The sequence below is a fragment of the Takifugu rubripes genome, chromosome 16 (genome assembly GCF_901000725.2).
Source record: "Takifugu rubripes chromosome 16, fTakRub1.2, whole genome shotgun sequence".
NCBI lineage: Eukaryota > Metazoa > Chordata > Actinopteri > Tetraodontiformes > Tetraodontidae > Takifugu > Takifugu rubripes.
In genome coordinates, this window is record NC_042300.1 from 2091448 (window position 1) to 2119261 (window position 27814).

Consider the following 27814-nt stretch of genomic DNA (forward strand, 5'->3'; position numbering starts at 1 on the left):
AAGACTCCGCGCGTAAAAGTGCGCATGAGTGCTGCAGCCTCGCACGTGTTGTGGCGCGGAGCGGTGTCATAAGAACGCCAATCGGCAGCTCGGCGGCCACCAGGAGCACCTGCAGCTTCAGGAGCCTCCAGACCAGTCCAGTCCGGTCCACAAAGGTCCAACACGGCGACACCTCCGGAGTGAGGTCATGCTGCACCTCATCGCGACCTCATCGCCGCTCATCGCTCCTCCTCATCCTCATTATTTTTGTGTTGCATCAGCACAGCCAGACAAAGAGGCGGTGATGAGCGGCGCTGTCGCCGCTCCTCGGAATGCTGCATCACGGCCATGATGGCAGCATCCATCAGCTCCCCGGTGACTCACACACGTGGACGTCCAACACAACAGAACACACGACACGCTCATCCTGCCTGCACCAGCTTCTTTGTCCCCTCCCAAACACACACGCGCGCGTCCGCATTTTAGCATCGCGTAGAAAAACGTGGTGAGAAACGAGCGTGCACGTTCGACTGAGCTGCTTTATCGAAGGATTTTGAAAATCTGTTTCCTCCCCACGGCTGCTTCAGATTACAGAGTAAATCTATCATGAGACTGACTCAGACACTGCGGAGCACGTTCACACGCATGACAATGCAGGAGCGCGCGTAAAGGCGCAGATGGTTCTCATTCTTCAGCAGCTCCACTTCACCTACAAACCCATTTCAAGCGCGGCCGTTTACGTGCGCGAAGGCGCCGCACTTTGCTCATTGCGACTACAGTCACACAACAGACGTAGTCACCTGGACCACCAAGTCACTGTCCGTGCAAACACGGCTCGCCCTTACGCAGCATATGTGCGTGCGTGCGTGTGTGTGTGTGCGTGTGTGACAACAATACAACATGAAGGTGGCTGCAGGACGAGAGTAATGACGCTACAAATGTCAGATTGTTGTATTATAAAGCAACAGCCGCATGACTAAACCCCTCACTAATGCATCCCCCCCCCCCCCCCCCGCCACACACACACACACACGCATTTGAGTCAGAGCACAACAGGATGTGGTCCCAGTTGAGTTTCACTTCTGAACCCACGTTCACACCAACAACAACTACTACACTCTTCAAATTTCTGCCCGCCGCCAGCTTTCGGGTTGCTGTGTGCGGTTTTTCCCGTCTCTAGAAGTCACTGGTTCCTCTTGGGCCGCCTGGTCTCCGGGCGGACTCTCCGGAGCCAAACCTCGCCGCTACGCACAAGTTTGCCACATGAGAGCAGCGACACGACGAACGGAGACGCACAAAAGCATTCCTCCGAACACAAGCAGCCATCTGGGTGCCGACAGACTCACCTTTACTTTCTCTTCCGCTCGCAGATTTCAGCCCTTTGTCCGTAGAACTTGTCTCACATGATGACTCGATGTTGCCGAGCGGGCTGCCACCGTTAGCCCTTATTCCTCGCTCCAAACGCCAATACAACAAAAGACTACCTGTGATTCGGTTTGTTGTCGTGTCTGTAGCTGCGCGCACGCGTGCGAGTGAGCGTGCGTGTGTGGGTGCGCGTGTGCCCAAGCTCAGCGTGCCTCTCCGTCTCCGATGTTTGTTACACCCGACTGGAACGCCTACTCTCGGCCGCTACATTGTTGACATTCGCTCGCTGACGTCATCCAATCCGCTCATTCACAACATCGTCAGCGTCGCGCGCTCGGCGTTGGGGCCGCAGAGAAGCGCGAGCGCTGCGCCGTGAATGTGGCGCAGCCGCATTTGGAGAATCACACTACCGTCCTGGCGCTCAACCCCTCCCCCTCTTCCTCGCCACGCCCCTCTCAACCTTGCGCACACAGCGGGAACGTGACAGCGGAGGGTGACGCCGAGCGTGGTTACACCTGGACGCCGCTCTGGTTGGATCCGTCAGCTCCGAGGAGGCTCATTTCGGATTGTTTTGATGATCTGATGAGGTCCGCCCTGCAAATACCAGCCAGAGGGGCTGCGGGGGGCGGGGCTTGTCTACGGTAAATAGGAAATCTTGTAATAATTCACCAGGTTGTCAACATTAAACCCATATGACTGTAGAACTCTGGTATGTGGACCACTGGCGCAAAGAATGGACTGATTTTATTTTAAAAGCAGAACCAAGGTCAATTATTCATATGATTTTATTAATTTATTTGAAAGGAGAAACTGAAACCATCAACAATGACAAGAAGAAGACAAACACCGCAAATGGAGAGCTATCTCTCCAAGGGAAGTCCTTCCCATTTTCTACCGCGTCTTCCTTATCTGGGGTTATTTCCCAGTTATGGATGTAGCCATACTGGGCAGATTTTCCAGGATAGAATTAAGGAATCTTTTCATCTCATCGCTGGTTCACACCTTCTACAATCCCTACAATATAGGAAACCATAGCAACAATACTCACTAAAGGAGCTATGATGTGACTTCAGTTCATCACACAACCATTATGAACTCACCCAGGTGTTGGTTTGAGAGGTGAGCAGGTTTGAAAGAGCGGCATTCAAAGGCTGGCAGGAAGATTAATAAGGGAATTCTGCTCTTAATCAGGAAAATACAGCATATGGTTGCTAGGCTGCAGAATACTGGCTGTAAAGACACTGTTGGTTCTGAGATCTGAAACTGATTGGGCGACTACAAAAGTGAAACTGTACGTGTTATATTGAAACAGCTAACGGTGCTTCCTGCTGCTGTGATTGTTAAATATCCAGTTTAACAATCTGGAGAGCCGTGTTCCCTTTAAAGCTCAGCCACAGTAGGTGAGGGGGCTCCTTTTGGAAGCAGCTCACATTCTTTTTGGACAACACACAAGGAATGTTTTAATTCCTGATGTAAAGTCCACCCTCGGGGGGTTTGCATGTTATTACGAATTATCACAGTGAAGCAGATGTTCCCAGCTCCCAGCAGCCATCGCTCATCCCAGCTCCTTTCACTGGTGTTCACAGGAGAGTTCCTGCTGCTGTCACACGTCTTAAACTTTACACAAAGGTGGGGATAAAAAGGAGAACGCTGGTAGTTTGTGATGTCATTACAACTGTCCTGCCATGGAAGGCTGACCTGCTCAGGGAACATCACACCAGCGGGTAGCAGAAGACAACCAAGAAGACCAACGAAGAAGACAGGGACGGCGGCGCGGGGTCTGACCCCTCACTCTGTGTTCTGTTTAATTGAATAAACCAAGCTGTGAGAATCCCTCCAGCACACAAGAGTGGTCTTTAACTTGGATTAGTAGGAATTGAGCAGGTTCCTCAGGAAACCGCTGCCTGTACAGGTGTTTCACTGAAGGTTCTCACCTCTATTTCATTTGTTTTCTGTGGGTTTTAATGTTGTTGTAAGTGTGTGTAAATGCACCTTTGTGTCCACAGGCTACCACACATTGAGTGCAAGTTCAAAAACATTAAAACTGTCCCAGAAGAGACGCCGGTCAGAGAGTCAACACTTCACCACTGAAGACGACTCATTTCCCAGTGAGTCGTCAAGGTTTGTGGCCTCTCTGAGACGGGAACCTTCCAGAAGGAACCTCCACTCATGTTCTGAAGAGCAACAAGTCCGGGCAGAGACACAGGAGGGCGAAATGCAGCGTGTGAGCTGAAAGTGTCTCCATCAGAGCTGCAGGCTGACAGCAGCAGGGCTCCAACACACACGGCTGCATGTTGGGAACATTCGTCCACGGGAGAGGTGGGAATGTTGAAGATTCCAGGAGCAGGAATGTGCCTGCTGGTTCTGTGAGGAACCACTGTTGGACTAGCTGACTGATATGGAGTGGGGTCACGCTCCACCTGCGGCTAACCGCTCACACACACACGCACACACACACACACCTGGCTCTGTTCACCTGATGCTTGGAGATGTTCCTGTTGGGACTGGTTTATCTTTGGTTTAGATCCAGAGTACCAGAGTATCAGAAATCTCCGCCTCAGAAGCTCCAGTCTGCTGGACTCTACAGGGGCGGTGGACCCAGACCCAGAGCTCTCTAAGCTGCTGGTAGTAAAATCCGAAACCGTCAGGCAGCCCAGCGATTGGACGGCTTTGAGTTAGCGGCTGGATGCTCCGGATGGTCTGAGTAAACAGAGGGGAGTGGATGGCTGTGAGGGGTGAGTCATGAGGAGAAGGCCTGGCTCTGGATGTGTGTGCTCCACATGCCTCAGTCTGCACAACATCCGCTGCACCGAAGGCCTGAGTCACCACAGCCATACTTCTCTAACCGCCCTGTCGCCCACATGCGGTGGGTTGTACGCTGGGCTGTAATAACAGCCTGTGTTGAAAATTGCACGCTCATTTCTTGAGGCTCCCTCTCAGCCTTTAAGTTGGTTATGAATATTTCACTGCACATTTTCTGTCCTCTAACCAGAGAACCTTCTCTAACCTTCTGTTCTCTACTCCAGGGTCCCTCTTCTGCTTGCAGGGTAAAAAAAAAAGAATGAAGGTCTTTACGATCCACGGAGATCAGCTGGACTTTTGAGAGAAACTGGAAGGTGTTCTCCCTCTTATCAAGGAGATGAGGATCTGACCAAGATCATCAGGTTTTATATATACGAGGGTAGCTACCACAAACCCTCCAGAATGTCCTTCCCAACAGCGGCTCAACTGTAGGTTGACCTATAAATGGAGCTCTGGCTCCTGGCTCCTTCTTCTCCTGGCCCCAGCAGACTGGAGCAGCATCTGTATTCTTCTGGGAGCTGCTCCACTCTCTCCTTATAATGTTTGATGGTCTGCCAGGGTCTGCCAGGGTCTACCAGGTTCTACCAGGGTCTCCCTTTATCAATCAATCCTCATTTCCATGGACAGATGTCATGAAAAAGACGGTGTCAGGGATTCTGGTCTGATGGACAGACTGTTGTCCTGTCCATGATCAACATTCCACAGTCAGTCCAGGTGAACGGAGCTGTATTCTAATGCTGCTGTGGCTCTCAGACCCCCAGTTCAACGAAGACCTTCCAGTGGTTTGCTGCTGCGTTTTGGGTCTTTGCCTTCTTCCACTTCAGTTCAGCTTTGTTCTTATTGATCTGTTTGTTTGTCTGACAGGTTCCTGCAGCACCCTGGTACCTGGAAGAACCTGCCAGTAGCAGGGTCTATGAGACCTGGACCCACTGGTCTTGGGTGTCTACGTCCTCCACCAGTGGGCTGTGTCAGGTGTCAGGAGCCCACCTCACTAACCAGCTTCACACCTGTGTGGGACCATGGCAGCATTAGCGGCTCCTGTTTCTGCTCAGCCTTCAAATGACCTTTGACAGGATCCTTAGGTGTTTGCGGAGCTGCGTCTGAGGTCTGGTTAGAACTTGGTGAAGACAAACTTTCCTCTTCCTGCTACACCTGGGCGTTGCCCTGGTGACCTGGTGACATCATTGGTAGCTACTGTCCAGGTGGTGATCATGAGGCTCTCAATAAAAGCAGGTTCACACTGTTACTGCAGTCGAACTCCATACAGGAGTGTGATGTGTGCAGGAGTAGGACGGTTCCGGAGAAGACCTCATTCAGCTGCTCAGCGAGCGCCAGTCGTCGCCGCGGAGACCGACCAGGGATTCCTGCAGATTAATAGAATCCTAAATGGCACATGGAGCAATTTATAGACCAGCATGTGAGATATTATGACCCAAATTCGGTCCATTTTTAAAGACGGCACATCTCTCTCTGCCACTGCTAGCCTATTTATGTCACCCAGTTTCCATGGTTACCACTCTGTAGATAAAATCTAAAGCACATGTTGGTTTTCAAGTGCAACATCTACTTTTGCTCACAGAAAGAGAACCTAAGTGTCTTTAAGAGTCATCCCGACTGCTTGTTGATCTCTGAATGACTGAATGGTGGATGATTTGTGTTACCGAGGCGACAGGAGTTCTGATAAAACTCTTCCTTTACTCAGGTCCAAACTGCTGCACAAGCACTTCAGCATCTGTGCTTCATTCTTTCTTCTTTAAAGTCGAGTCGCTGATGAAGTTCCGGCTTTGGTTTCTTTGCTTTACACTGACGTTGCTTGATTCCCGATGAAGGAAGGTGATCAGAACGATCCCTACCGGTCCGCCGACCGTTCTGGGTTCCCTCAGCAAGAAAAACACTCAGATCAGGAAAACCTGCAGACGTCCTCAAGCAGGGCAGCAAGCAGGGTCACATGAAGACAGCAACATGGTCAATGATTGGATTATTCCACGTGAAAATCTCACACACACACACACACACACGCACACAGGGGAGCAGAGAACAAAGCTGGCAACAATAGCTGTGCTCCCGCATCCAGGGAACACACACACACACACACACACACACACACACACACACACACACACACACACACACACACACACACACACACACACACACACCTGGCTGGGTAGAAGGAAGATGACATCATTTCTCCACACTGAGTCATTGTTCCTCAGCTTCAAACACAGTCACGAGTGCCTGAGATAGTTCCCTCTTTACATGCAGCTCAGTTCATTCAACAAGAAGAAATCAACTCCAGCGATCGTTTATGAGGCTCGCGATCGCCCCTCTGCCATGACATCATGAAATCACCGCGGACCTGGTAACAGTGAATGTGCATTTCTTTGTCCATGACAGATTCTGACAGGACTGATGAGAAACACTGGGAGCTAAGCGACACCTTGTGGTGACTCAGGGGTATTACATATAGTGCAGATAGGTGACGTCAGGCTGTTTTCAGATCTATCCCTCCATCCACGGCGATGAGGATGAGCTAAATAACAATAATAACTATTAGGATGAGCTAAATAACAACTAAATGTGTGCAACAAATTTCCCTATTATATTTTTTCTGTGTAGGTCTTTAAATGCGTTCATGTGTTTTTGCCTTCTATCTCAGGAGCCTCAAGGACAAAATGACAATAAAGACTCTTGAATCAAATCCCAATATTTATTTTACAAAATGTACCATAAATGCACATGGAGGTTTAAGTGGAAAGGAATTTTCTAGATCAGAAAGTTGCCATTATGTAGTATTTAAAGCAGCCTGGAATCCAACAAGAGTGAAGGAATCAGGTGCTTGAAGAGTTTTCCTGGCTGTTCACCAGTGCCTCAGTATTTAACTGGGATTTAGCCCCACGTAGGCCATCGGTCTTCCAACAGATCTTCCAAATCTGGGGTCTGATTTCAATGTTTTTAGTCTTTTTTTCCCCTCTGTATTGCTGTCAAATCTGAGGAAATGTTAAAAACTAAGCCAAGACAGGAAATCCTCCTTTTGCCATTAGTTTTATTGTATAATGCCTTGCTCACTGACACATACGGCAGGTCCTGATAACAACTGTTTTCTAAAGGAACAAAAAAAAAGGCCAGTAAACATTCAATTCTGTACAGTAACAGATTTAAAACCACGACTCATCAAGTCTGTTAAAAAGAGAATGACATCAAATTAGATTTGTACATGAAAACAAAGCGATTGTGCAAAAATCCTGGGTGGATGAGCAGAGAGAGACGGGGGAATATCACCTCCAACGGTTGAAAGTACGACTCCCGTCCTGGACATAAAGCTGGTGGCGAACATTTTACAGCTGACTGACATTCTTCTCTCTGCACAAATTTCATTCACTGTCCAGAGGAGTAAAAATATCTGCGTACGGTTCCTCCCTCTAAAGGTCACGTAAAACAAGCACTTAAAATGCAGGCAGATCCTAAGGCCACATGTGAACTAAAAACACACTCCATGGATGAGAGAGCCCCCGGGGTCGTCTGAGGAGAGTCTCAATGTGTCCAAATGCAAGAAGGAGCCAACATCTACGCTAAAGGAATCTACTGAAGCCAAAGGTGGAGCCTGAGGACAGGGGACGCTCCAGACGGCTGCAGGTCCTCCACCTTTCATCTGGACTCAAGCAGCTGTGGTCGGTGGGGGAGGCTCATGCTGAGGACGACACATGAATCCAAATATCTGGAGGGGAGGGGGCGCACTGCGTAACAGGGACAGGGACACACACACCCACACGCACACGAAGGGACTGGGCACCCCAAAAGTCCTGAGAGTTTCCTCCTGACACTCAGAAAAACGTACCACCAGAGGACTCCTGGGGAGCAGAGCCAGGGTCTGTTTGGTCCCCGTGGACCCGGTGGACACGCCAGGGGGGGTGAGGCGACATGCAGGACAGCAGAATGCAAGAGCAATGTGTGTGTGGCTGTGTGTGTGCAGAAGATGGGACAGGGTAGTGTTAGTGTGCCGCAGCAGGACGGGGGGGTGGTGGTGGTGGGGGATGGGGGGGGCAGTTCAGTTTCGTCTCTGCCTGATCAGGATGTCCCCTGTCTCTTCTGTTGCTGTACCCGGATGAGCTCCAGCTGTTTTTTGCAGTTCTGGAAGTACATGGACAAGCTCTTGTTCTCATCCAGGAGCTTCTTGTGCTCTTGCACCAGCCGAGAAGTGTTCTGCTGGTCCTTCTCGTCTTGGTCCAGCTCAGCAATCAGCTCCTTCCTGCAGGCATCAACACAGGAGTCAGACAGCTCCCCAGCACCGGCGTGTCCCCAGCAGCTCCACTTACTTCCTCTGGATCAACAGGGCGATCTCCGTCTGCACCTTCAGGTACTCCTGCGCCATCTTGCAGTGCTGCTCAAACACAGCCATGGACTCTTTGGAGTTTGGACAAGGAGTGAGAGGCTGGAAGGAGACAAGAAGCTTCAAACTGCTCTGTTGACCAGCACAGAGAAGATATAAAGAGTCCAAGCGACTGGACAGGGACACCCGTCTGGACACTGTCCCACCATATTGGACGACCGAGAACATTCACGTGGAGACAAGTCAGCCTTAAATCAATGGGCTCCTTACTCTGGTCCTGGGACCTTTAGACTGTCCATCTATAGAGACAAACACACGCACGCGCACGTGCACACGCGCCGGCCTACCTGCAGCTGGTGATCCAGGGTGAGATACGCCATGGGAATGGAGTTGTCTGAGCCGTTGGTGTCTGAGGAGAAACAAAGAGTTTGAACATGAGGACCAGCGGAGCTTTCCTGACCGTCTCAATGTGTCCAGCTGCTTCAGGAGAAGACCGTCCACCGTCCCCCCGTAAGACCAAATAAAGTCTAGAAAGGACAGTCTAGAAAAGGTGCCCCGACAGGTGCTGGAGTACCTGTGGGGTCCTCAGGGGAGAAGTAGGCTCTGCTGCCCGTCTTCTCCGGGGGGGGCATCCTGACGCTGGGACTGGAGGAGCGGCTGCTGCTCCTGCTGCCCTGCTCCAGGACACAGAGACAAAACACAGCAGCACCGTCACTCCTCACGAGCAGTCGAGCAGCGAGCTTCAAAGTCAAAAGGTCAAAGTGTCCAAGCGTCCTTACGTGGTCGGACTCTCGGTGGTCCGAGCTGACGGACAGATCCTGTACGGACCGACGTCTCTGAGGCTCACACGAGGCTGAGGACAAGATGGACACACCAGAAAAGACATGATGAAAAGCCCTAACAGGTAGGAGACGTGAAGGTGGGGGGGTGTTTCTGCCATCAGCCCGAGGACGCCCTGTCCGTACTGGAGGGCTGTGTTTACTACAGCTGCAGCCTCTGGTCACATGACTGCAGCTAACTAGTTCCTGCTAACAAGCCTAATCAAGCGCCGCTAATTAGCATGGAGCTAAACTAGCATGTGTGAGCTCATCAGGTGGCTACAAATGAGAGTGTGGCTGAAGCGAGCAGACGGGAGACAGCACCAGGAGGAGCCTCTCAGCCCCCCCCCCCCCCAGGTACCAGGCCCAGGTACCAGGTAGGGACTGAATCTGGGGCCAGGCTCCAGCTGGCCCGCCGTCCCCTCTAGGAACCCTCCCTGATCCACTGGACCCACCTCTGCTCTAACAGCTCTGACCATCGGGGTGGAAGAGGGGGGGGGGGGGGGGGGGCATGCTTTTACTGCATCCACTACAATGGACAAGGACAGGCCCACGTGCACGGCTGCCAGAGACACCCCACAGCCCATTCCTAGGTGCCCCTCTCATCTATGTCTCAAGGTGAAGCATGGTGCTGCCTGGACCCAGCAGGATCCATCAGGGGGGGGAAACTTTGGACTCAGAGTTGCTTTGGTGAGCCAGTGTTTGTGAGCCTGGTCCAACATAGATGAGAGGTCACCGCCACGGAGACGCCGATACCTGTGACGATGATCTCGGGGACATCCAGAATGGTGCCGAACGATGCCGTTTTACGGTGGCCTCGCTTATACTGCGGGGGTGCTGCAAATACACACACACACACGCACGCGCGCACATACACACACACACGCACAGCCACAAACACAAGCATGCAGATGCAGACTAAGGCAGACAGGAAATGGTAGCTTTACACATGCAGAGCGACTAACACAGGAGACGTGCAGGGGGACATGCACCCCACCAGGCCTGGGACAGCAGCAACACTGTCAGCGAGAGAGACGTCACACGAGACGGCCCCCGGCGTGGTGGTGGGGGCCGCTGTGGGACGGCCTGGTGCGTCGGAACAAGGAGCATCAGAACCCCCCCCCGATAAAGCCCCTCCTTCGTTACAGCAGGGCGCTTCCTGACGAGGACACCCTCATCTGATGCTCGTCCTTCTTCCTTTGAAGGAAGGAGCAGAGACGAGTGTGTCCCCCCCAGGGGAGGAGCCTGGGACCCTCGTGTCTCTGGACTCACGAGAGTGGCGCTGCATGTGTGAATGGAGCCTGACCTGCTGGTGCAAACGGCATCTTGGGCTCCAGCTCTGAGAAGTCGGCGCTCATGCGCTTGTTGTCAGAAGAGGACAAACACTGAGTCCTGGCAGACAGGGTCTCAACACTGCCCCTCCTGGACAGAGGAAGGGTGCTGAGTCGCTCCTCCTGAACAGGACAAGGAGACAGGCAGACACGGAGGGGGACACAGAGAGAGAGAGACACAGAGAGAGGGAGACGCAGAGAGAGGGAGACGCAGAGAGAGGGAGACGCACAGAGAGAGGGAGACACAGAGAGGGGGAGACACAGAGAGGGGGAGACACAGAGAGGGAGACGCAGAGAGGAGGAGACACAGAGAGGGGGAGACACAGAGAGAGGGAGACACAGAGAGAGGGAGACAGAGAGGGGGAGACACAGAGAGGAGGAGACACAGAGAGAGGGAGACACAGAGAGAGGGAGACACAGAGAGAGGGAGACGCAGAGAGAGGGAGACACAGAGAGAGGGAGACACAGAGAGAGGGAGACACAGAGAGAGGGAGACACACAGAGAGAGGGAGACGCACAGAGAGGGGGAGACACAGAGAGGGGGAGACACAGAGAGGGGGAGACACAGAGAGGGAGACACAGAGAGGGAGACACAGAGAGAGGGAGACACAGAGAGGGGGAGACACAGAGAGGGGGAGACACAGAGAGAGGGAGACAGAGAGAGGGAGACACAGAGAGGAGACGCAGAGAGAGGGAGACAGAGAGGGGGAGACACAGAGAGAGGGAGACGCAGAAAGAGGGAGACGCAGAGAGAGGGAGACACAGAGAGGGGGAGACGCAGAGAGGAGGAGACGCAGAGAGAGGGAGACAGAGAGGGAGACACAGAGAGAGGGAGACACAGAGAGGGGGAGACACAGAGAGGGGGAGACACAGAGAGGGGGAGACACAGAAAGAGGGAGACGCAGAGAGAGGGAGACGCAGAGAGAGGGAGACACAGAGAGGAGGAGACGCAGAGAGGAGGAGACGCAGAGAGAGGGAGACACAGAGAGAGCGAGACACAGAGAGAGGGAGACGCAGAGAGGAGACGCAGAGAGAGGGGGACACAGAGAGAGGGAGACAGAGAGGGGGAGACAGGTTTCTGATCAGGATCTAGTCTGGGCTGCTGGCTCCTGTGATTGAGCATCACGTCCAGCCAGAGTGAAGAGGACACGTGCAGGTGTCCAGTACCTTCGTCTTGCCGTGCGAGGACAGCTGCGGCGTGATCTTGATGGTGTCGTTGCTCCGCAGAGAGTCGCTGTGCTCCATGTTTGCGTCGCTCCTGGTGCTCATGCTGGTGCCGCTGTACTCCACGTAGGAACCTGTCAGAGACACACGCTCAGCAGTCTGTCCTGCAGCGTCCACAGGAGCAGCATCCAGAGACTCACCTGTACTAGTGGCAGGGTTGCTGTGCCCCCCCTCTGAGTACTGGTATGGATACTGGAGCGGCTCATCAGATCCTGGAAAGTACTGAACAGAGAGCAGAACCAATCAGGTGTGTGTGAGACAAGGAACTGCCCAGGAACTGTGGGACATTCCTCCAAAAGGGGACTCCACCAGGACCGCAGCTGAAGGCGCTCGTCCTCATCCTCTGCCTGTATTCCGACTATTGAGGAGACTTTCTGACCCCCCCAGGAGGGAACGGGTGGAAATTAGCAGCTGGCTGTGCTAACTCGGTTAGCTTCTTATTGTTTCTACTGATGTTCAGGGGAGTCGAACTGAGAACCTCGGTGCTTCGGGGCTACGGTGCTAACCAGAACACAGGTTCAGGGTTGTTAGATCTACTCTGGCTTAAGACATCACTAACAGGAGCTGCCTGACCAGCTCTGCTCTGGGAAGAGGGAACATGAGGGAACTCCTGGCTCCAGCTCCACGAAGCAGTGGGCTAAAAGCTGTGGCCATGCTCACCTTCATCAGATGAGTCATGATCTTCACTATTTCCTCCATGGAAGGACGCTGCGAGGGGTCTTTGGACCAGCAGCGCGTCATCAGGCTCTCGATGGGCTTGGGCAGATCTTTTATCAGAGGAGGTCTTGTGCCTGACCGAGGAGCAGGAAGCAGGAAACACAAGGAAAATGGGCCTGAGCTGTGAGCCGCTGCATCTGCTAGCACCTACTAACATCTGCTAGCATCTGCAGATGTGCTAGTGAAACATGCGGTCCCTGGACCCCCCCCCCCCCCCTCGGGTACTCACCATTATGTACGGCCCACATAATGCGAAACGCTGGTCCGCCAATTTCATCGAAGGGTTTACTGCGCGTGATCACCTCCCACAGAATGATGCCCCAGCTGAACACGTCACACTTCTCACTGTAATTGCTGCCTGCACAGATCACACACACACATGCACACAGATGGACAGGTGAGTGCACGGGTATCTCTGAACGCACAGCAGCTTTTCTGCCATTAGCAGGTTTCTAAAGGGAGCTGAGCAGAGAGGGGGGGGGGGCATTATTCAAAGCTCAGCTGAGGCGTGGTGATCCACCAGGCCAGTGGGCATATGCTGACCTGCAGCACTCCTCAAATCAGCTCCCAGAACCAAGAGAGGGACTAGAACCAACATCCCTGTGAGTACTCAGCCGGGTCCATGTCTCATTATGATCAACCCCTGGTCCTGTCAGACAGGGAAACTATGGCAGCGCTGTTACGGGGCAGATAGAATTGCCCCCACCTGGGGAATGAACACTCCCCTGACAGGTCGCTTCACCTTGTCAACACAAATAAGATAAATAAGATCCTGTGCTGTGGCGAGGGGCCTGACCGGGGCCACAGCTGAGTCCTGCCGTTATATTTAGAACTGGGTGAATAAAGGTCTGTTGACACGCGAGGACATCCCACATGTTGGACTTTTTAGAGAAAGGGAGCCTGCAACACATGCACAGCCAACATGAACACTCATACTTGCCTTCAAATACCTCGGGGGCCATCCATGCTGCGCTCCCTTTGTTGTTGGTCATGTGGGTCTGGATATCACATGCTGTTCCAAAGTCACATATCTTCAGCACCGTCCCACCTGCCACTAGGAGAAGACTACAAACCAAAGACAGGTGCAATCACAGGCCTGACACACTCACCCCAAGAACAGGAACCTTTGTTGGGAGCGTTTGGTGCCTGTGAGATTAATGAGACTAAAGAGCATCTGCCTGTTCCAGCATTGAAACCTTTAACTGCACCCGAGACTGAATTATTATTGTTATTACTGTTATAATAATCCTCCTCCTCATTATTATTGTTATCACCATTGCTATTATGGTGCTCCCATGAGGGGCCAACATCACCGTGGGGGTTGCCCCCTCATTTTTAAAGCACAAAAATGTCAAGAGGAGAAGCAGGTTTCCCTACTAGCATCCTAGCTAGCTCTCCTACCCTACTAGCTCTGGAGGCGACAGTGTCTGCAGCTTTGAAAGTCGACCCTTTTGTGTTTTGGGTGAGATGTGATGCCAGCGAGGCCTGAGGTGAAGCGTAGCGACATACTTAGGAGGCTTGAGATCCCTGTGAATGAGAGCCTTTGGCTTCATGCCATGGAGGTAGGCCACACCCTGGGAACACTGGAAACACCAGCTCATGGCGTGGGAAGCTGTGTAAGAGGGCAGCGGTTCAGCTCCGTGCAGCACTGGGGACAAAACAACACAGTCACAACAAACCACACAACGCCAAACTGATTCTTGACAATTTATGACACCTTTAAAGAGCCTCTTTAGGTGATGTCAGGCTGACATATGCAGTACTGAGACCTGCCAAATGTCCCCTTGACCACTGGTGATGGCCTAGCGGTAGCAGACAGCACTGGCTACTGGCCGACCGCTAACAACAAGCTAATGATGGTTATTAGTAGTTGGCTGTTGACCCGATGACACAGATAACGTGATTGGGTGCACTGTGGGTCCGCCACCGCCAAACCACACCGGCGGTGTGTTTAGCTCTGCCAGGCTCTTTAATTAAAAATGAAGGAATCCACCTCTGACTTTCTAGTGCAGAAAATGAGCCTAAAAGAAGAAATAATTTAAAGACTTTCCTCTCCAGAGGAGTAGAACAATACGCTGGACTGCTGTGAATGCTGGAGCTGCAGCGGAGCCAGAACACAACGCAACACACAATGATTTGAGCGGCCTGACGGTGGCTGCAGACGCATCACACAGAGGAGGCAGCACACATACGGAGCTACGTTGTAATAAACCATGCTTGAGAAGCAAATATAACACCTTTTCCAAGTAGAAACAGGTGTTAAAATCCCACCAGCACCAAATATTACAGCTCCATCCCTCTGCTGTGCTGCTCAAAGACCTGAACCCACTTCTTCTTTGCTGTGCTGACTTCTAAAGTGCACGTGGGTTTCGGTTCGGGGAACCTTCCCTTTGGTAGTTCAGGGCATCGACAAAAACTGGAAAAATCCAGAAATTTCCAGAAGAAATAGAGCTCCAGACTCACATCAACCCCAGACTTTATTCTGTAAATAAGGCCTCACTACAAATAGACTCAGGTGCTTTTTCTTGTGCTACTGTGCACGTAAATGCTGCTTTCTGCTCTATGGGCGCCATCCCATCATTCCCAGGTTCCATACCAACCCAGAGGTAGCTAAATCGTCACTCAGAAAGGGCGTAGCGAGGGAGCACGTGGACAGAAGTGGCACAGTTGAACGTGCATGAGCATCCTTACCGTTATACAACGAGCCACCTTCAGCGTACTCCATGACCAGGCACACCTGAGCAGCAGAGACAAGAGTCAGAGACGGACGCAACACCGGCGGCGTCCATCAGGCCTAGACTGGACCCCCCTCCTGGCTGAGACCCCACATCCAGCCAGGAGGGGGGTCCAGTCCAGGCCACGTATGTGAAAACTACATTTTTCATATATCTGCATGTTGAAAATCCAAACAAAAGGCCTCTGGTTTGTGGCGTTGGGTAAATACACCTGCTGTTGCCAGCATGATTGATTTATACTGACACCAGCAGGGGAAAGTAAGACTTGTAAACCCTCGGTGGTGGTCCGTAGCGGACTCCCAGCACAAGCGGACTCCGCAGGTCTACGTGAGACCGTCAGTGGTGCACAGTCCAGTGGACTTACGGGGTTGTGGCAGGAGCCGTACAACTTCACGATGTTGGGGTGGTTCACGCGTGAAAGCTGCCGGAGCTGGAGACAAAAGGAGGCAGGAGTGAACCCGGTGAGTTGTCCAGTGTGAAGTGCTGGCCCGGCAGATCCCGGATCAGCGCCCCTACCTCCACGATGAAGGCTTTTCTCTCCGATTCACTCTCAATTGTCTTGATGGCGACGTCTTTGCCTTTCCATTTGGCTTTGCAAACGACTCCGAAAGCGCCTCTTCCCACCACCTGAAACCCAGCAGAACCCAGTTACTCCTCAGCACCGGTCCTTGATGACGTCAGAGGGTGCAGACGACCCGAATCCATCTGCCCACCTCCTCAACTTTAATGTCTTCATAGGTGATTTCTTCAAAGGGATATCCAGGAGGGGTTTCAAGTATATCGCCGGGCGGCAGCGACAGAGACATCACTAGCGGACGTCAGCCAGTAAGTTACTATAAAAGAACAAGTTACAAAGCGAAGCAAAATAAACATGACCGTGTCATCACGTCACATTCGGCTCGGCTTCTATCTGCGCATCCTAAAGGCCCACAATGAAACGTTAGCTTCCCGGGAGACGCTGCCAGGGCATTAAAGGCGCCTCCACCTTAATCTGAAACATATGCAACACAATCTACATCCGTATATAACGAGTGTAAACAGCCGCTAAAAACAACCCAAAGGTGCAGTTGTCTGCCACAATGCCAAGAGTCACAGGCCTAAGAATACCTGGGCTAGCTCTGTCCGGCTGGCCTGCTGCTAATGCTAGCTGTCGGGAGTTATTTGCTCCAACAAACTAACCCTCTGCAGTTGTCTCGTAGCCTGTGCCGGCTCTATGGACATTGGGCTAATGTCTACTATTCATGCAAGAAAGGGGCAGAATTAAAGTCCATTTCCAGAATCCCTCGTTTAAGATCCACTTCTCCGTCAGACATAACTTTTTCCCCCAAGTCGTCTAGCTAGCTTACGAGGCTAAGAGCGTATTTTTAATCTTCGCCGGAAGTAAGGGATGCACCAGGAAGTGTGTGCACGCTTCAAATCCATCCCCACGTCCCCGAAGACGGGCTCACATCCGATCCTTGAAGAAGGGAAGGTTCCGTTTACGTCACAGAGTGCGCATATGCATGAAGAATTAAGCAAACCTGTTAAATCACCCGCAGTGAAAGGTGGCGCTGAAGTTAGCTTTTGATTCGATTCGGCCCAGAATATGTAAAAGATCTCTTAAAACACCCCCCCCCTCGAATCAGTGATGCAGAAAAGAATGCCTATGAGGATAAAAGGGATGAAGTTAATGCTGGATTAATCTTCAGGGGCACAGCTATACACACCATGTCAAAAATCATTTGAAAAGCCTGCTGGGAACACAGTGAAACACATTTCACAAGCTTTGGCTGGATATGTCATGCAATTGCAGAAAACGTTGGAGGAAATCACTACAAACCTACAGTTTCAATGTCTCCCACTGCTCCCTGGTTTTTACCCCCAAAAATGTCCTCCAGTATGGTGCATCGCTCAGAAATATTTTTAAAAAAAATCACTATTTAGGCTCAATAATTATGTTTACAAATGCCCAGAGACAGGATGCGCTGGTGCAGCAGCCTTCAGCCCGTGTAGGGGAGCAGAGTCAGAAGGAGTTTGCATCACAGAACCATTAGTTCAGTGAAGGTTGGGAAATCAACCGTCGGTGCACCGAAAGGCTTTTCGGCACCGTTAATCATTAGTCGTGTTCAACTTTCATACTGAACTAGACCTAACTGTGTATAGAGCGGGGGAACGTGCTTCCTATGGCTTCCTGGTGTGGAGGCAAATGAGCAACACTGGAGCCTGAAGCGTGAAGAAAGCGCCATGACTCCCCTGATGCTCATATTAAACAGGTAACTGCTGGCGCCATCATCAACCCCAAACTGCTGAACTTGTATTCATCGAGGTTTTTCCTCTCAGGAAGGCAAAACACAATGAGTTTTCATTAACAGTCTGCTTTCCCCAACGCTCCCTTGGGGTCTTGCTCCCAGTCCGAACCAGTTAGTGATGGTGATACACCATTAAGGCGGTTTGCCATTAAATGTTAATGAAGAACAAGAAGCTTTGGGCTCTTGAGGGGGAAGAGAGGAAGATAAATCGAGCGTGCTGAGTGTCTATTCCGCGCCATGCTAACATACAGTACAGTATCCTAATGTCTCCCAGTTTAACCCCAGTTTAACCTATTTCTCGCATGAATGTTGCCCTTAACGGGTGTCATTTTCAACGTGAATAGTAATGATTTAGGTGATAAATCACTTGCTAACTTCTCACTGTTGTCTTGATCTTTTCCTCCTTTTCCATCTTTATCTTTTAGCCAAGTGCCTAAAGGACCGCTGATGTTTTGGTGGTCCGGTCGTTTTTGAAAAGGGACAAAGTTTCATTTCAGGCTGTGAATACTGACACCGGCTTTATCTCACCCAATGAAGTCTCCCGTGTGTGTGTATGTGTGTGTGTATGTGTGTGTGTGTGTGTGTGTGGGGGGGGTCAATATGTGACCTTTGACTCTGATTGGACGCCATATGTCTGAATGTCAGCCACTTCCTGTTTTTATGGTGAAGCTTCAAATGTGCCTCGCTGCCTCGTCCAAACCCTCAGATGAGATTTAACGTCGTCCAATTTAACGTCGTCCAAGATTGTGTGGTTAAATGATGACGATGGAGCGAGAAAAGGAGGCCTCGACAGTTCAATTCTAAATGTGGGACTTCCTGCTGGACTTCAAACACGGTTCCAGAGTCTTTCGTTGGCATCGTGGGACCATAAGTGGGGCCTCGGTGATGCAGGGAACATTTGCTGAGTTTGTGAGCAAGCAGCGAGGGCCCCAAAAAGGCAGCAAATGTACTGGAAGAAGAAGAACACATTTCCTGCAGAAGCACCGGAGCCCTAATAATGTGCTGCTAACAGGGTTCCAGTGAGGAGGAGGAGGAGGAGGAGGAGGAGGAGGAGGAGGACATGTTATTGAGTTACAAGCAACAAAAGTGTGTTTGTGTGCGAATGTTGGAGAAGCACAGCGCCTGAATGCTAATCACATGTGCTGCTCACAGAGTAATAAAGCGATCTCCTCAGAGGCTCCCAATCACAGGCCAAGCACAACTCATCCTAATGAGCAGGGACCCATTTGTTGTAATACTGGAGAGTGCACCGGTAATAACAGGAGCCTCCCCCTCCACAGAAATAATTATTCTAATCGCTCATTTCAAGGGTGATTAAAACGCTCTCACCTGACTATTTTCCCGGGACTGCCTGCTTCCACTCATAGTCAGGGTCCTTGATCAGGGTCCTTGCGCGCCGCCCCTCTGGATCCCATATTGTTGGCGTCACATAAAGAGTGAGCGTAACCACTGGGTGGAGGTGTTGGCCTTTTATTTTGGCTGCTGCCTATTCAGGCCGCCGTGTGCTCGCTGCATGAGAGCTGTGGCGTAATTACACCAAACCACACTGTCGTCATCCCTCTGGCCCCGTAGGACGGGTCTCCAGAACCGTTTCTGCGGGTCGCTGGCTGCTCCGTGAGGCTCAAAGAGCTGCTGAATGCTGCTGAATCCACTGAGACTGACCGATGGGACCCTGAACCCACTAGAGAGATGCATAACATGGTACGTCTCTAATTCAGCTCAGACTTCCAGCCTCCCCCATTTTCCGCCTGACCCCCCAGGGGTTAAACGAGCAGGAGGAGGACTCCTCACACTTGGTCCTGCTCTGGTCCTGCTGCTGTCCTATCAGTCCTGGTAAAGCCTGAGCCTGCTGCACTGTCCCGCGGACGTCCTCTCACTGTCAACTATCACCATTCAGGTGCTGGTGGACGCATGGAGAACCAGCGTCTGCCTGCTCTTCCTGGAGATCTCGATTTCTCCTCTATAGTGTGTTTCGCTCCAGGATGATTTCCATGGAAATCAGTCACATTTGAGCAAATTGCTAAGCTGGTGGACGCCGTCGGAAGATGTGGATGAGTTGTTCAGAGAGCTCCAGGGGCTCCAGCTGGGTAAACACCACATTTCATCAGGAGCCACTGGTTTAACAGGCCTGTCTGCAGATTTGTCTTGGCTTCACATACAGAAACAGGATATCCGGTAGGGCCAAAGAAGCTGGAGGGTTTATTGAAGCATGAAAGGTTATCATGTTCCATATTCCAACAATGTGGGCTAACTGGTTCCTGAAACGAATGTGCTCCCACAGAAGCTGCTGATAAGAACCTCTGATCAAATGTGTCTCTGCTCCCACAGTAGGAATGAGCCTGTTGAGGTTCTGGGTGCTGGAATTTAGAGTCCAGACCTTCATGCAGGCAGTAATTCTCCCCGGCGCTCCAAAGGACACATGTGCCGGGACATGGTTGTCAAGCACCAAATGTGCAGGAAGGACTGGTGTTGGGGTCAAAGGCGGTCTGAGGAGGTCAGAGGACGTCAGAGGGGGTCAGAGGAGGTCTGAGGACATCAGAGGAGGTCTGATGAGGGCTGAGGGGGTCAGAGGAGGTCTGAGGACGTCAGAGGAGGTCTGAGGAGGTCAGAGGAGGTCAGCGGAGGTCTGAGGACGTCAGAGGAGGTCTGAAGAGGTCAGAGGGGGTCAGAGGAGGTCTGAGGGGGTCAGAGGAGGTCTGAGGACGTCAGAGGAGGTCTGAGGAGGTCAGAGGAGGTCAGCGGAGGTCTGAGGAGGTCTGAGGACATCAGAGGAGGTCTGAAGAGGTCAGAGGAGGTCAGAGGGGGTCACAGGGAGTCTGAGGGGGTCAGAGGAGGTCTGAGGACATCAGAGGAGGTCTGAAGAGGTCAGAGTAGGTCAGAGGAGGTCTGAGGAGGTCAGAGGACATCAGATGAGGTCTGAAGAGGTCAGAGGAGGTCAGAGGGGGTCAGAGGAGGTCAGAGGAGGTCTGCGGGGGTCTGAGGGGGTCAGAGGAGGTCTGAGGACATCAGAGGAGGCAAAAGGGGGTCTGAGGAGGTCAAAGGGGGTCAGAGGAGGTCAGAGGAGGTCTGAGGAGGTCAGAGGGGGTCAGAGGGGCATTTTAGGGCTGTGCAGGTTAAACTGGAGCAGGAACAGAGCAGCACAGTTTCTTCATCCCAGCACAAAAATGCTGCCATTATGTGAAAGTGTTTCTAATTACTAAATTACTACATTTTAGCCTTTAAAATATGCATTAGGCAAAGCTAAGCTACAGATACATGTTGGACGTATGTCACCCCAGGCCAAAGTTGATCTTCCTCATGTCCAATGAGTGACTGCTCAACAAGAGCTTGGTGTCCCTGACTGGGCTTCAGCAGATCAAAGCTCACCACAGGTGTTGGTGCTGGTTGGGGGCCTTCCTGCCACCCTGGTTCTACCAAATCTGCTACTTTTGCTGAAGGACATCATCTGCCTGGATGGAACCATCGAGTAATTGTCTGTCAGACTGGGGTTGGCTTTCCTCAGGCACAGTAGCAGACACCCAGAAGATGGAGATGAGTCTTATTAGGCTTAAGAACTCTTCGTTTGGCTATTTTTCCTGGAGGTCTTCAGCTCTGCTGTCTGCAGCAGCAGAAACACACACAGGCCAGAACACAATCAGCGGTTCTTTCTCTCTTTGACTCTTTGGACCCATGCCGATCGGACAACACTGGACCTTGTCCAGGAATCAACCCAACTTTGGACAGATCCCAATCTAATAACTTCCACTATCTGCTTCCTGGTGTTTTATGCTCAAGGTCTTAAACTCAGTAAAACAAAAATCAACTCTTTTCTCTGCACAGGAACTTCTGCAAAGCTCCTGTACTACACTCTTTAGCATCTCTGGTGTGTCAGGTATCTTTGTCCCATTTTCCACTTCACCATGTTCCCACCTTCAAAGAATAGTAAATATTCTCTTTTATAAGTAGGTTTTGGTAACAGTACATTGATGTCCATACATTTATAATGTAGACAACGAGCTGCAGAATGAATCATTCATGAGGCATTTTCCATTTTCCACAAGACTGTGGGATTTGCCTCTTCTTCCTCATGACATCAGATAAAGCAGCCCAGCAGTGATCTGGCAGCCGTAGGCTCACCGAGCCTGGCAGAGCCGGCGGTGCAGGGAAATAACTTCATCGACGATCCGACGCTGTCTGTCTGTCAAACTGCTCATTACAGCCACTTTCTCTGACTGGCTGTTCAGGCGTCAGCTGTCGCGGTTCATCTGCCAAGCAGAGGTGGAGGCGACCCCAACAGCTGCCACAGTGTCTGCAGTTGCTGGGGAACCATGTGGAGATAATGCTGGGCCATGCTGCTTCTGGCCCCTCACTCACCCCGTCATCATCTGAAAGCCCACTGTCCCGTCAAAGATGCTAATTGTTGTGGAAAAGTCAGACAACTGATGCACATCTGTGAAGTGATTAACAGCTCTTCCCTGTGCTAACTGGAACCTGCTGCATCCCCAAGTTTAAAAAGCTGTGCCAGCATCTTTAGGAGCTTTAGGCTCTCAGCACAATAACGTCTGACTTAAAAGTTCAAGTGACACACGTGCCCGCACGTGCACACACACAAACATGCACATGCACACAGATGCACTTTGCAGTGATCACGAAGCTGCATTCACTCAGTCATTCAGCATGATCAGCACGGGTGTTCTTCATATTAGCATGGTCTACTGAGAGATATAGCATAGTAGTAGGGTATAGCATAGTAGGAGGGTATAGCATAGTAGGAGGGTAGAGCATAGTAGGAGGGTAGAGCATAGTAGGAGGGTATAGCATAGTAGGAGGGTATAGCATAGTAGGAGGCTAGAGCATAGTAGGAGGGTATAGCATAGTAGGACGGTATAGCATAGTAGGACGGTATAGCATACTAGGGTGGGTAGTAGCAGTAGGGTTCTCAGCTGTGCTGAGAAGCAGAGGGTTCAAGCCTTGTCACTTTAGCCGTGGTGGGTCAAAAACCTGAGGGTAGTAGGGGGAGGTATCAGGAGACCTTCAAAGCATCACTAAGGTACCCTTGAGCAAGGAGCCACACTCAAAGATTCATGGAGAGCTGTGTAATGAGCTAATGACACTGGGACAGGCTCCAGCACCCTCCCTGGGACCCTGATAGTATCCTTTAAGATGAAATTAAAAGCTAGCAGCCCCCTAGCTGTGCTGTACTCATATTCTCGAGTCTGTTGTCATGTTATGCTCTAATAAAACAGTCACCAACAACTTTAATAGTGAATGAATCAACACAAGTTCAGGTTGTTTCTTCCAAATAAAAGAATTTCACTGGGAAACACAAGAAAAACACAAGAGGAACCAAACACAAGAGGAACCAAAAATCAGGGACTACGTGGTTGTTTCAAGAAGTTTGTCTGGTCCTGAAGGTGTCTATTGTTGACATTAAGGTTGGATTGTGGATCCACTAAAACCTAAAACAAAGAGCTTCATTTCCATTTTTCTCTTTTGTTGCGAAGACCACCTGTTAGCTGAGCAACCTTTAAGCTAGGGGTTGTTGTCGCTGACATGGAGTAACATCAGTTTGATGGACCTGGGTGTTAATTTTGGTGTTCTTTTGTGGTGTGGTCCCTGTTCCTGCTCTGCTCTCTTCCCAGGGGGCGTGATGGAGCTGGTGACAGTCACCCCTGCTGACAATGACTAATCTCTTTGCTATTTAAGCTCCTGGTCACCAGCATCAATCAATCAATCAATCAATCAATCAATCAATCAATCAATCAATCAATCAATCAATCAATCAATCAATCAATCAATCAATCTTTATTTATTTATATAGCATCTTTTACAATCAAAATTGTTTCAAGGCGCTTTCCAGAATCCCAGGGCCTAACCCCAGACAAGCAACAGTGGCAAGGAAAAACTCCCCTTTAACAGGAAGAAACCTTGAGCAGGACCAAGCTCATGTAGGGGGACCCTCCTGCTGATGGCCGGCTGGGTAGAGAGAGAGAGAGAGAGGAGAGGAGAGGAGAGGAGAGGAGAGGAGAGGAGAGGAGAGGAGAGGAGAGGAGAGGAGAGGAGAGGAGAGGAGAGGAGAGGAGAGGAGAGAGGATGGGCACAGAGCACAGAATTCACAGCCCAGCTGGATTTTTGTGTGAATCAAAATATGTCACCATGAAGCCTTAAAACAACATTTGAAATGGCATCAAACCCTTTTAGCTGTATCTCTGAATATCTCAGAAAGTCTGTATATCTTGTCTGACACCTTTCAGGAGGTTTTCTCTGATGAGTCAGGACGCTGCTGAAGACACTTTAGTGTACTGAGATGAAAGACAAAAGCCTTTTAACTCAATATTATGATCACGTTAGCGGTACTACTTAAGTGGAGCTAGTTAGGAGCTTTATTCCAGTAGAGAAATGTGAGACTTCCACTCATTTACTCTCTTGTTTCACTTGTACTGACCAAAATCTACACTTTTTACATCACCACAACATTTAGTTTCTTTCCAAAATCACCAATCGTGCAACAATGGAAATCTTTGTGACTTTATAAACGGCTCCTGTAGCTGCGTTGGGGTGCATCTTTGGGAACACAAAGAAGTGCAGAGTTAACTGTCAACAACAGGAAGGCCAACTAGGGCAAAACACCCACTCTTTAGTAATAAAGAGCTCCAGCGTCGAGAGTCTGCATGTTAGTTTAGACTCTGTCCAGCCAAAAGGAATGAGACAAGAGTGCTCGCTGAGGTGCCGCTGCTTCAGCAGAAGCCAATGTGGAGCCACATTAGATGTCGAGTCTTTCGTTTCAGCCAAGTCCTGCTCCTGGGCGTCCAGCAGAGTCCAGCAACCTTGAGTGAGTGGAAGAGGAGAACAATCAGGAGCCAGCAAACAGGCATCAGCTGCAGAGTGCTGCTGTCATAGGTCTCCTCTCCAGACCCAGAAAAAGGTCCTAAAATGACCTTTTTTCCTGCGTGAGGTCCTTTTGTTGGGGAGGAAACAACAGGCCAGCCTTAAAACTGTCCCCCAGGGATGTGGGAGGAAGAACAAGGCCAGGAAGAACCAACTTCGTAGTAATGACATGGCAAGAACCTCCTCTCACAATCGTCCTTCTGGGATGTTTTCATGTACATTCGCTCCAACAAATCTGTGAACTGATGCGAGCTGCCTGTCAGCGACGTCTCATCCTGTCTTGTTTTATTTAATACTGCTGAAGATCAGATGGGGGGAGGACGTGAGGAGAATAGATAAACCTTTATATATATATGTGTACGGTATATTTATTATTTGATTTACTGTCACCTGCAAACACTTCAGAGAGAAACAAAGAACTGGGATGTTGTAGATCTGAGGAGCTGTAGTTTGTTCCAGAGCAGCAACATCACAGTCACGATACCCAAATAACAAAGAAAGACCCAAGAAATGACATAGTGGTGAAGAGATGATCGTGCTGTTCTGAGATGTTCTGCTTCCAGGATGTATTTAAAGGCAAAGTCAATGACTGTCCCCATGCCCGAGGTTCCTCCTGGAGTGTCTCTCACCAATTACCTCAATGAGGTAGAAAAGAAAGAGGAAGAGAAAACAGGCTGCTCTGCCATTAAAACTGCAAACGTTAGCTCATATTATAGCTGGTGCTGCTGCTACTGCTGCTGTTGCTGCTCTGCTGCTGCTACTGCTGCTGTTGCTGCTCTGCTGCTGCTGCTGCTCATCCTGTCACAGCATGTTTCCTCCTTGTTCTTCCTCTGTGCTGCTCTCGTGCAGGTGTGGGCTGACGGAGGATTTGGGCCACCTCCCCTGTCTTCTACAGGCAGCAGTGCCGTCTGAACACACCTCCTTTCTCTCGACTAATGTTGGCTCCTGCTTTTGTCATGTTTTAGGCCCATTTGTCAGTGTCCTCTTGCTGTCCATTTATTCTACGTGATTAGATGGATAAAAGTTAAAATAATAAACACTGCACCAATACAATGCACAATAATGAATAATGCATGGATGCATATTTGCTGTTTGTTTTCTCCTCGGTTATTACTGCTGCCTTTTTCATCTTTATAGAGGGGCACATCCTTCTGATGCTCTTCTCAATGTCACTCATAAATGGCCAACAAAAGCAAAACTCTCAACTCTTTCTTGTTCAACATTTGTCATGCAGGTGAGTGAAGGCTGAAGGTTACCGGTGCTCATCATGTTCCTGTATGCATCAATGTGTGTGTATGTAGTCAGGGATTCAAGCCTGCCTGAGACAAGCCTCTCTCGAGGCTGTTTACTTGTGTAAAATCTAAAGAGATCATTATAGATTAAGATGATACTTCATTGTGATTCATTCAAATTAATCCACAGCAGCCCTGTCATTGATCTGATTAGAGATTCTAATCATTTCTAAAAAGTTTAGCACAGCATTTCACTCCACATTAAGCAGGAAAGCAACGATGTTTCCATGAGAACAAACAGCGGTCACAGTACTTGGCAAAAATAGCCGGTTTTGTTTCTTGACAAGGCAACAATTGGAGGAGTTTTTGGTTAACGTTGAGCTCCGTGGAGGGCTCACGAGGGCTGACCGGGTTGAAGAGCTCCTGACTCTGAATGAACCTCCCCCCCCCAACTCTAGAGGGAGGGAAGCCGGGCCGATGTGGCTGAACAGACCCAGTGGGCAGAGACGTGCTCCCACGACTGGTGTTGACATCAAGGTGTAGCGGTGCACGTTCAGCCAGCATCGAAACCACAACCACAACAATGGCACTGACAGAAACTTTAACGGTCAACAACACGGACTGAGCAACTACATCGGTCAACATCAATGACCCCCCTCAGCCTCTCCTGATGCCTCCTCCAAGACACAGTGTTCACAACAAACAATAATGTGTTCACCAGGGTTTGTGCTTGACACTAAAGTCATCACGCATCAATGACAGATGCTGGAGCAAAGCCATGAAGAACAAAGGGAACAAAGAAAATCGCTCAAAAGGTCGTCATTATCATCAAAAGGGTTTCGAACGTGCAGCCGTGCTGTTCAATTAAACCACAAGAATCCATGGATTCACCAGAGGATTCATGTAGCACCTGCCTGCTGATCCTCTCTGCCCTCTTTCCTCCTTGACCTTTGACCCCTGGCACGCCAACATTTTATCTCCAATCAAGAAGAAAGGTGAACTTTCACCTTGCCAAAGTTTGCTAAGTGTATTTATTATGTGTGGATTTTTTCTTTACTGCAGTAAAAAGGGGGCCATTCTATGAGATAATAAGCTGTGTATTTCAAATTGAATTGCTGGAATTGTACAGTAGCAACACAGCACATCCACATAGGTGCGAATCAGCCAAACAAGGCTAAATGCTAACTTGTATTTGTGCTTCAGCACTTCTCAGATGTAGTTCAGGATCTTTCCTATGGATGGCACACTTGGAACAGGCAACCTCAGGAGGAGAGCAAGAAATAGAGACGTGTATGTCATCAAGATTGTAGGCAGCAGTAATATTGAGGTAATTGTTTAGAGTCTGGGCCCCTGCAGTCAACACATTGAAGGGTCCTCGAGCAAGATACCAACCCCTAAAATAGCTCCTCCAGCTGCATCTTCACTGTAGGAGTAGTTCCTCATTGTTCCTCAAGAGCATTTTGCCCCCTGAAGGTTCGTGTCTGCACCAAGACGTTGCAGTTCATGATAAAGGCTACAAATAGAAGATACAACAGACAATTCTGCGACAGTTCCGATGCTATTGTGGAGTTTAAATACTTTTTTAAAGCATTTCTCAACGTCAGCAAGTAGGCGACGTTTCTTTGCAACTATTTAATAAAAGTAAAGACGAACAGATGGGAGACGTCAGGCCCAGCTAGGTTTGTGCTGCTCTGTTTGTTCTTGGTTTTGTTTTATTTCTAGTTGAGCGCGATAATGAGCCTTGATAGATGACCAGCTAACGCTTTCTGTTATTTGCAGGATGTTGTTGTTCAGGTGTTCAATGAGCCACAATAAATCTGTGACATGGGCCGTGCAACAGCAGAAAGGTTCTGCTGATGTACAAAGCTGGATGGAAGCTTCACCCACAAAAGTAGCTCAACGTGACCTCTAAAAGGGATGAGTATTACGCAACACATTTGCAGCTAAATATTGCTTTAATATATCAGCTGCAGCCCGTGGTAATAATAAAGAGAGCTCAGCTGTTTAGAGCTGGCTGTACGGATTTGCATTGAATATGATGACACCGGCACACCGATGCTGCATTAAATGCATGTCAGAAATGACTTTATGTGGACAGAAAAATGTCAGCTCCCCTAAAAATAAAA

At 50.1% G+C, this 27814-nt stretch overlaps 2 protein-coding genes across 6 annotated transcripts in view; both read right to left on the bottom strand.

The window, feature by feature from the left end:
• The window catches only part of bach2b (BTB and CNC homology 1, basic leucine zipper transcription factor 2b), a 44995-nt gene extending 43387 nt beyond the window's left edge, over positions 1 to 1608 (bottom strand). The window contains exon 1 of the mRNA XM_029849302.1: positions 1326 to 1608. The gene's annotated coding sequence lies outside the window, so the exon portion shown is untranslated. The remainder of the gene's footprint in view (positions 1 to 1325) is intronic.
• A 5234-nt stretch (positions 1609 to 6842) lies between these two features.
• On the bottom strand, positions 6843 to 16709 carry map3k7 (mitogen-activated protein kinase kinase kinase 7). Of its 5 annotated transcripts, none has more exons than XM_029849688.1 (18): positions 16481 to 16709; positions 16015 to 16134; positions 15818 to 15928; positions 15666 to 15731; positions 15258 to 15303; positions 14076 to 14214; positions 13507 to 13631; positions 12796 to 12924; positions 12510 to 12640; positions 11990 to 12071; positions 11793 to 11923; positions 10601 to 10748; positions 10051 to 10131; positions 9256 to 9329; positions 9051 to 9153; positions 8824 to 8885; positions 8463 to 8578; positions 6843 to 8395 (listed from the first exon to the last, which is right to left on the bottom strand). In XM_029849688.1, exons 2-18 carry the CDS (start codon positions 16105 to 16107, stop codon positions 8215 to 8217), a joined length of 1818 nt encoding a protein of 605 aa, XP_029705548.1. In that variant the 5' UTR covers positions 16108 to 16134; positions 16481 to 16709; the 3' UTR covers positions 6843 to 8214. The 5 variants fall into 5 exon arrangements, with proteins under 5 accessions (XP_029705548.1, XP_029705547.1, XP_029705550.1 ...); XM_029849687.1 differs by having other exon boundaries at positions 16409 to 16709; XM_029849689.1 differs by having other exon boundaries at positions 7175 to 8395; positions 9051 to 9150; positions 16015 to 16708.
• Between the last annotated feature and the right edge of the window lie 11105 nt (positions 16710 to 27814).

Coding starts and splice junctions, on each gene's coding strand:
- map3k7 (XM_029849688.1), bottom strand. CDS start 16,107: ATGTCTCTGTCGCTGCCGCCCGGCGATATACTTGAAACCCCTCCTGGA. Junction 15,929..16,014: donor AAGACATTAAAGTTGAGGAG/GTGGGCAGATGG, acceptor GCTGGGTTTCAG/GTGGTGGGAAGAGGCGCTTT. Junction 10,749..11,792: donor CCTCGCACGGCAAGACGAAG/GTACTGGACACC, acceptor TGTCCTGTTCAG/GAGGAGCGACTCAGCACCCT.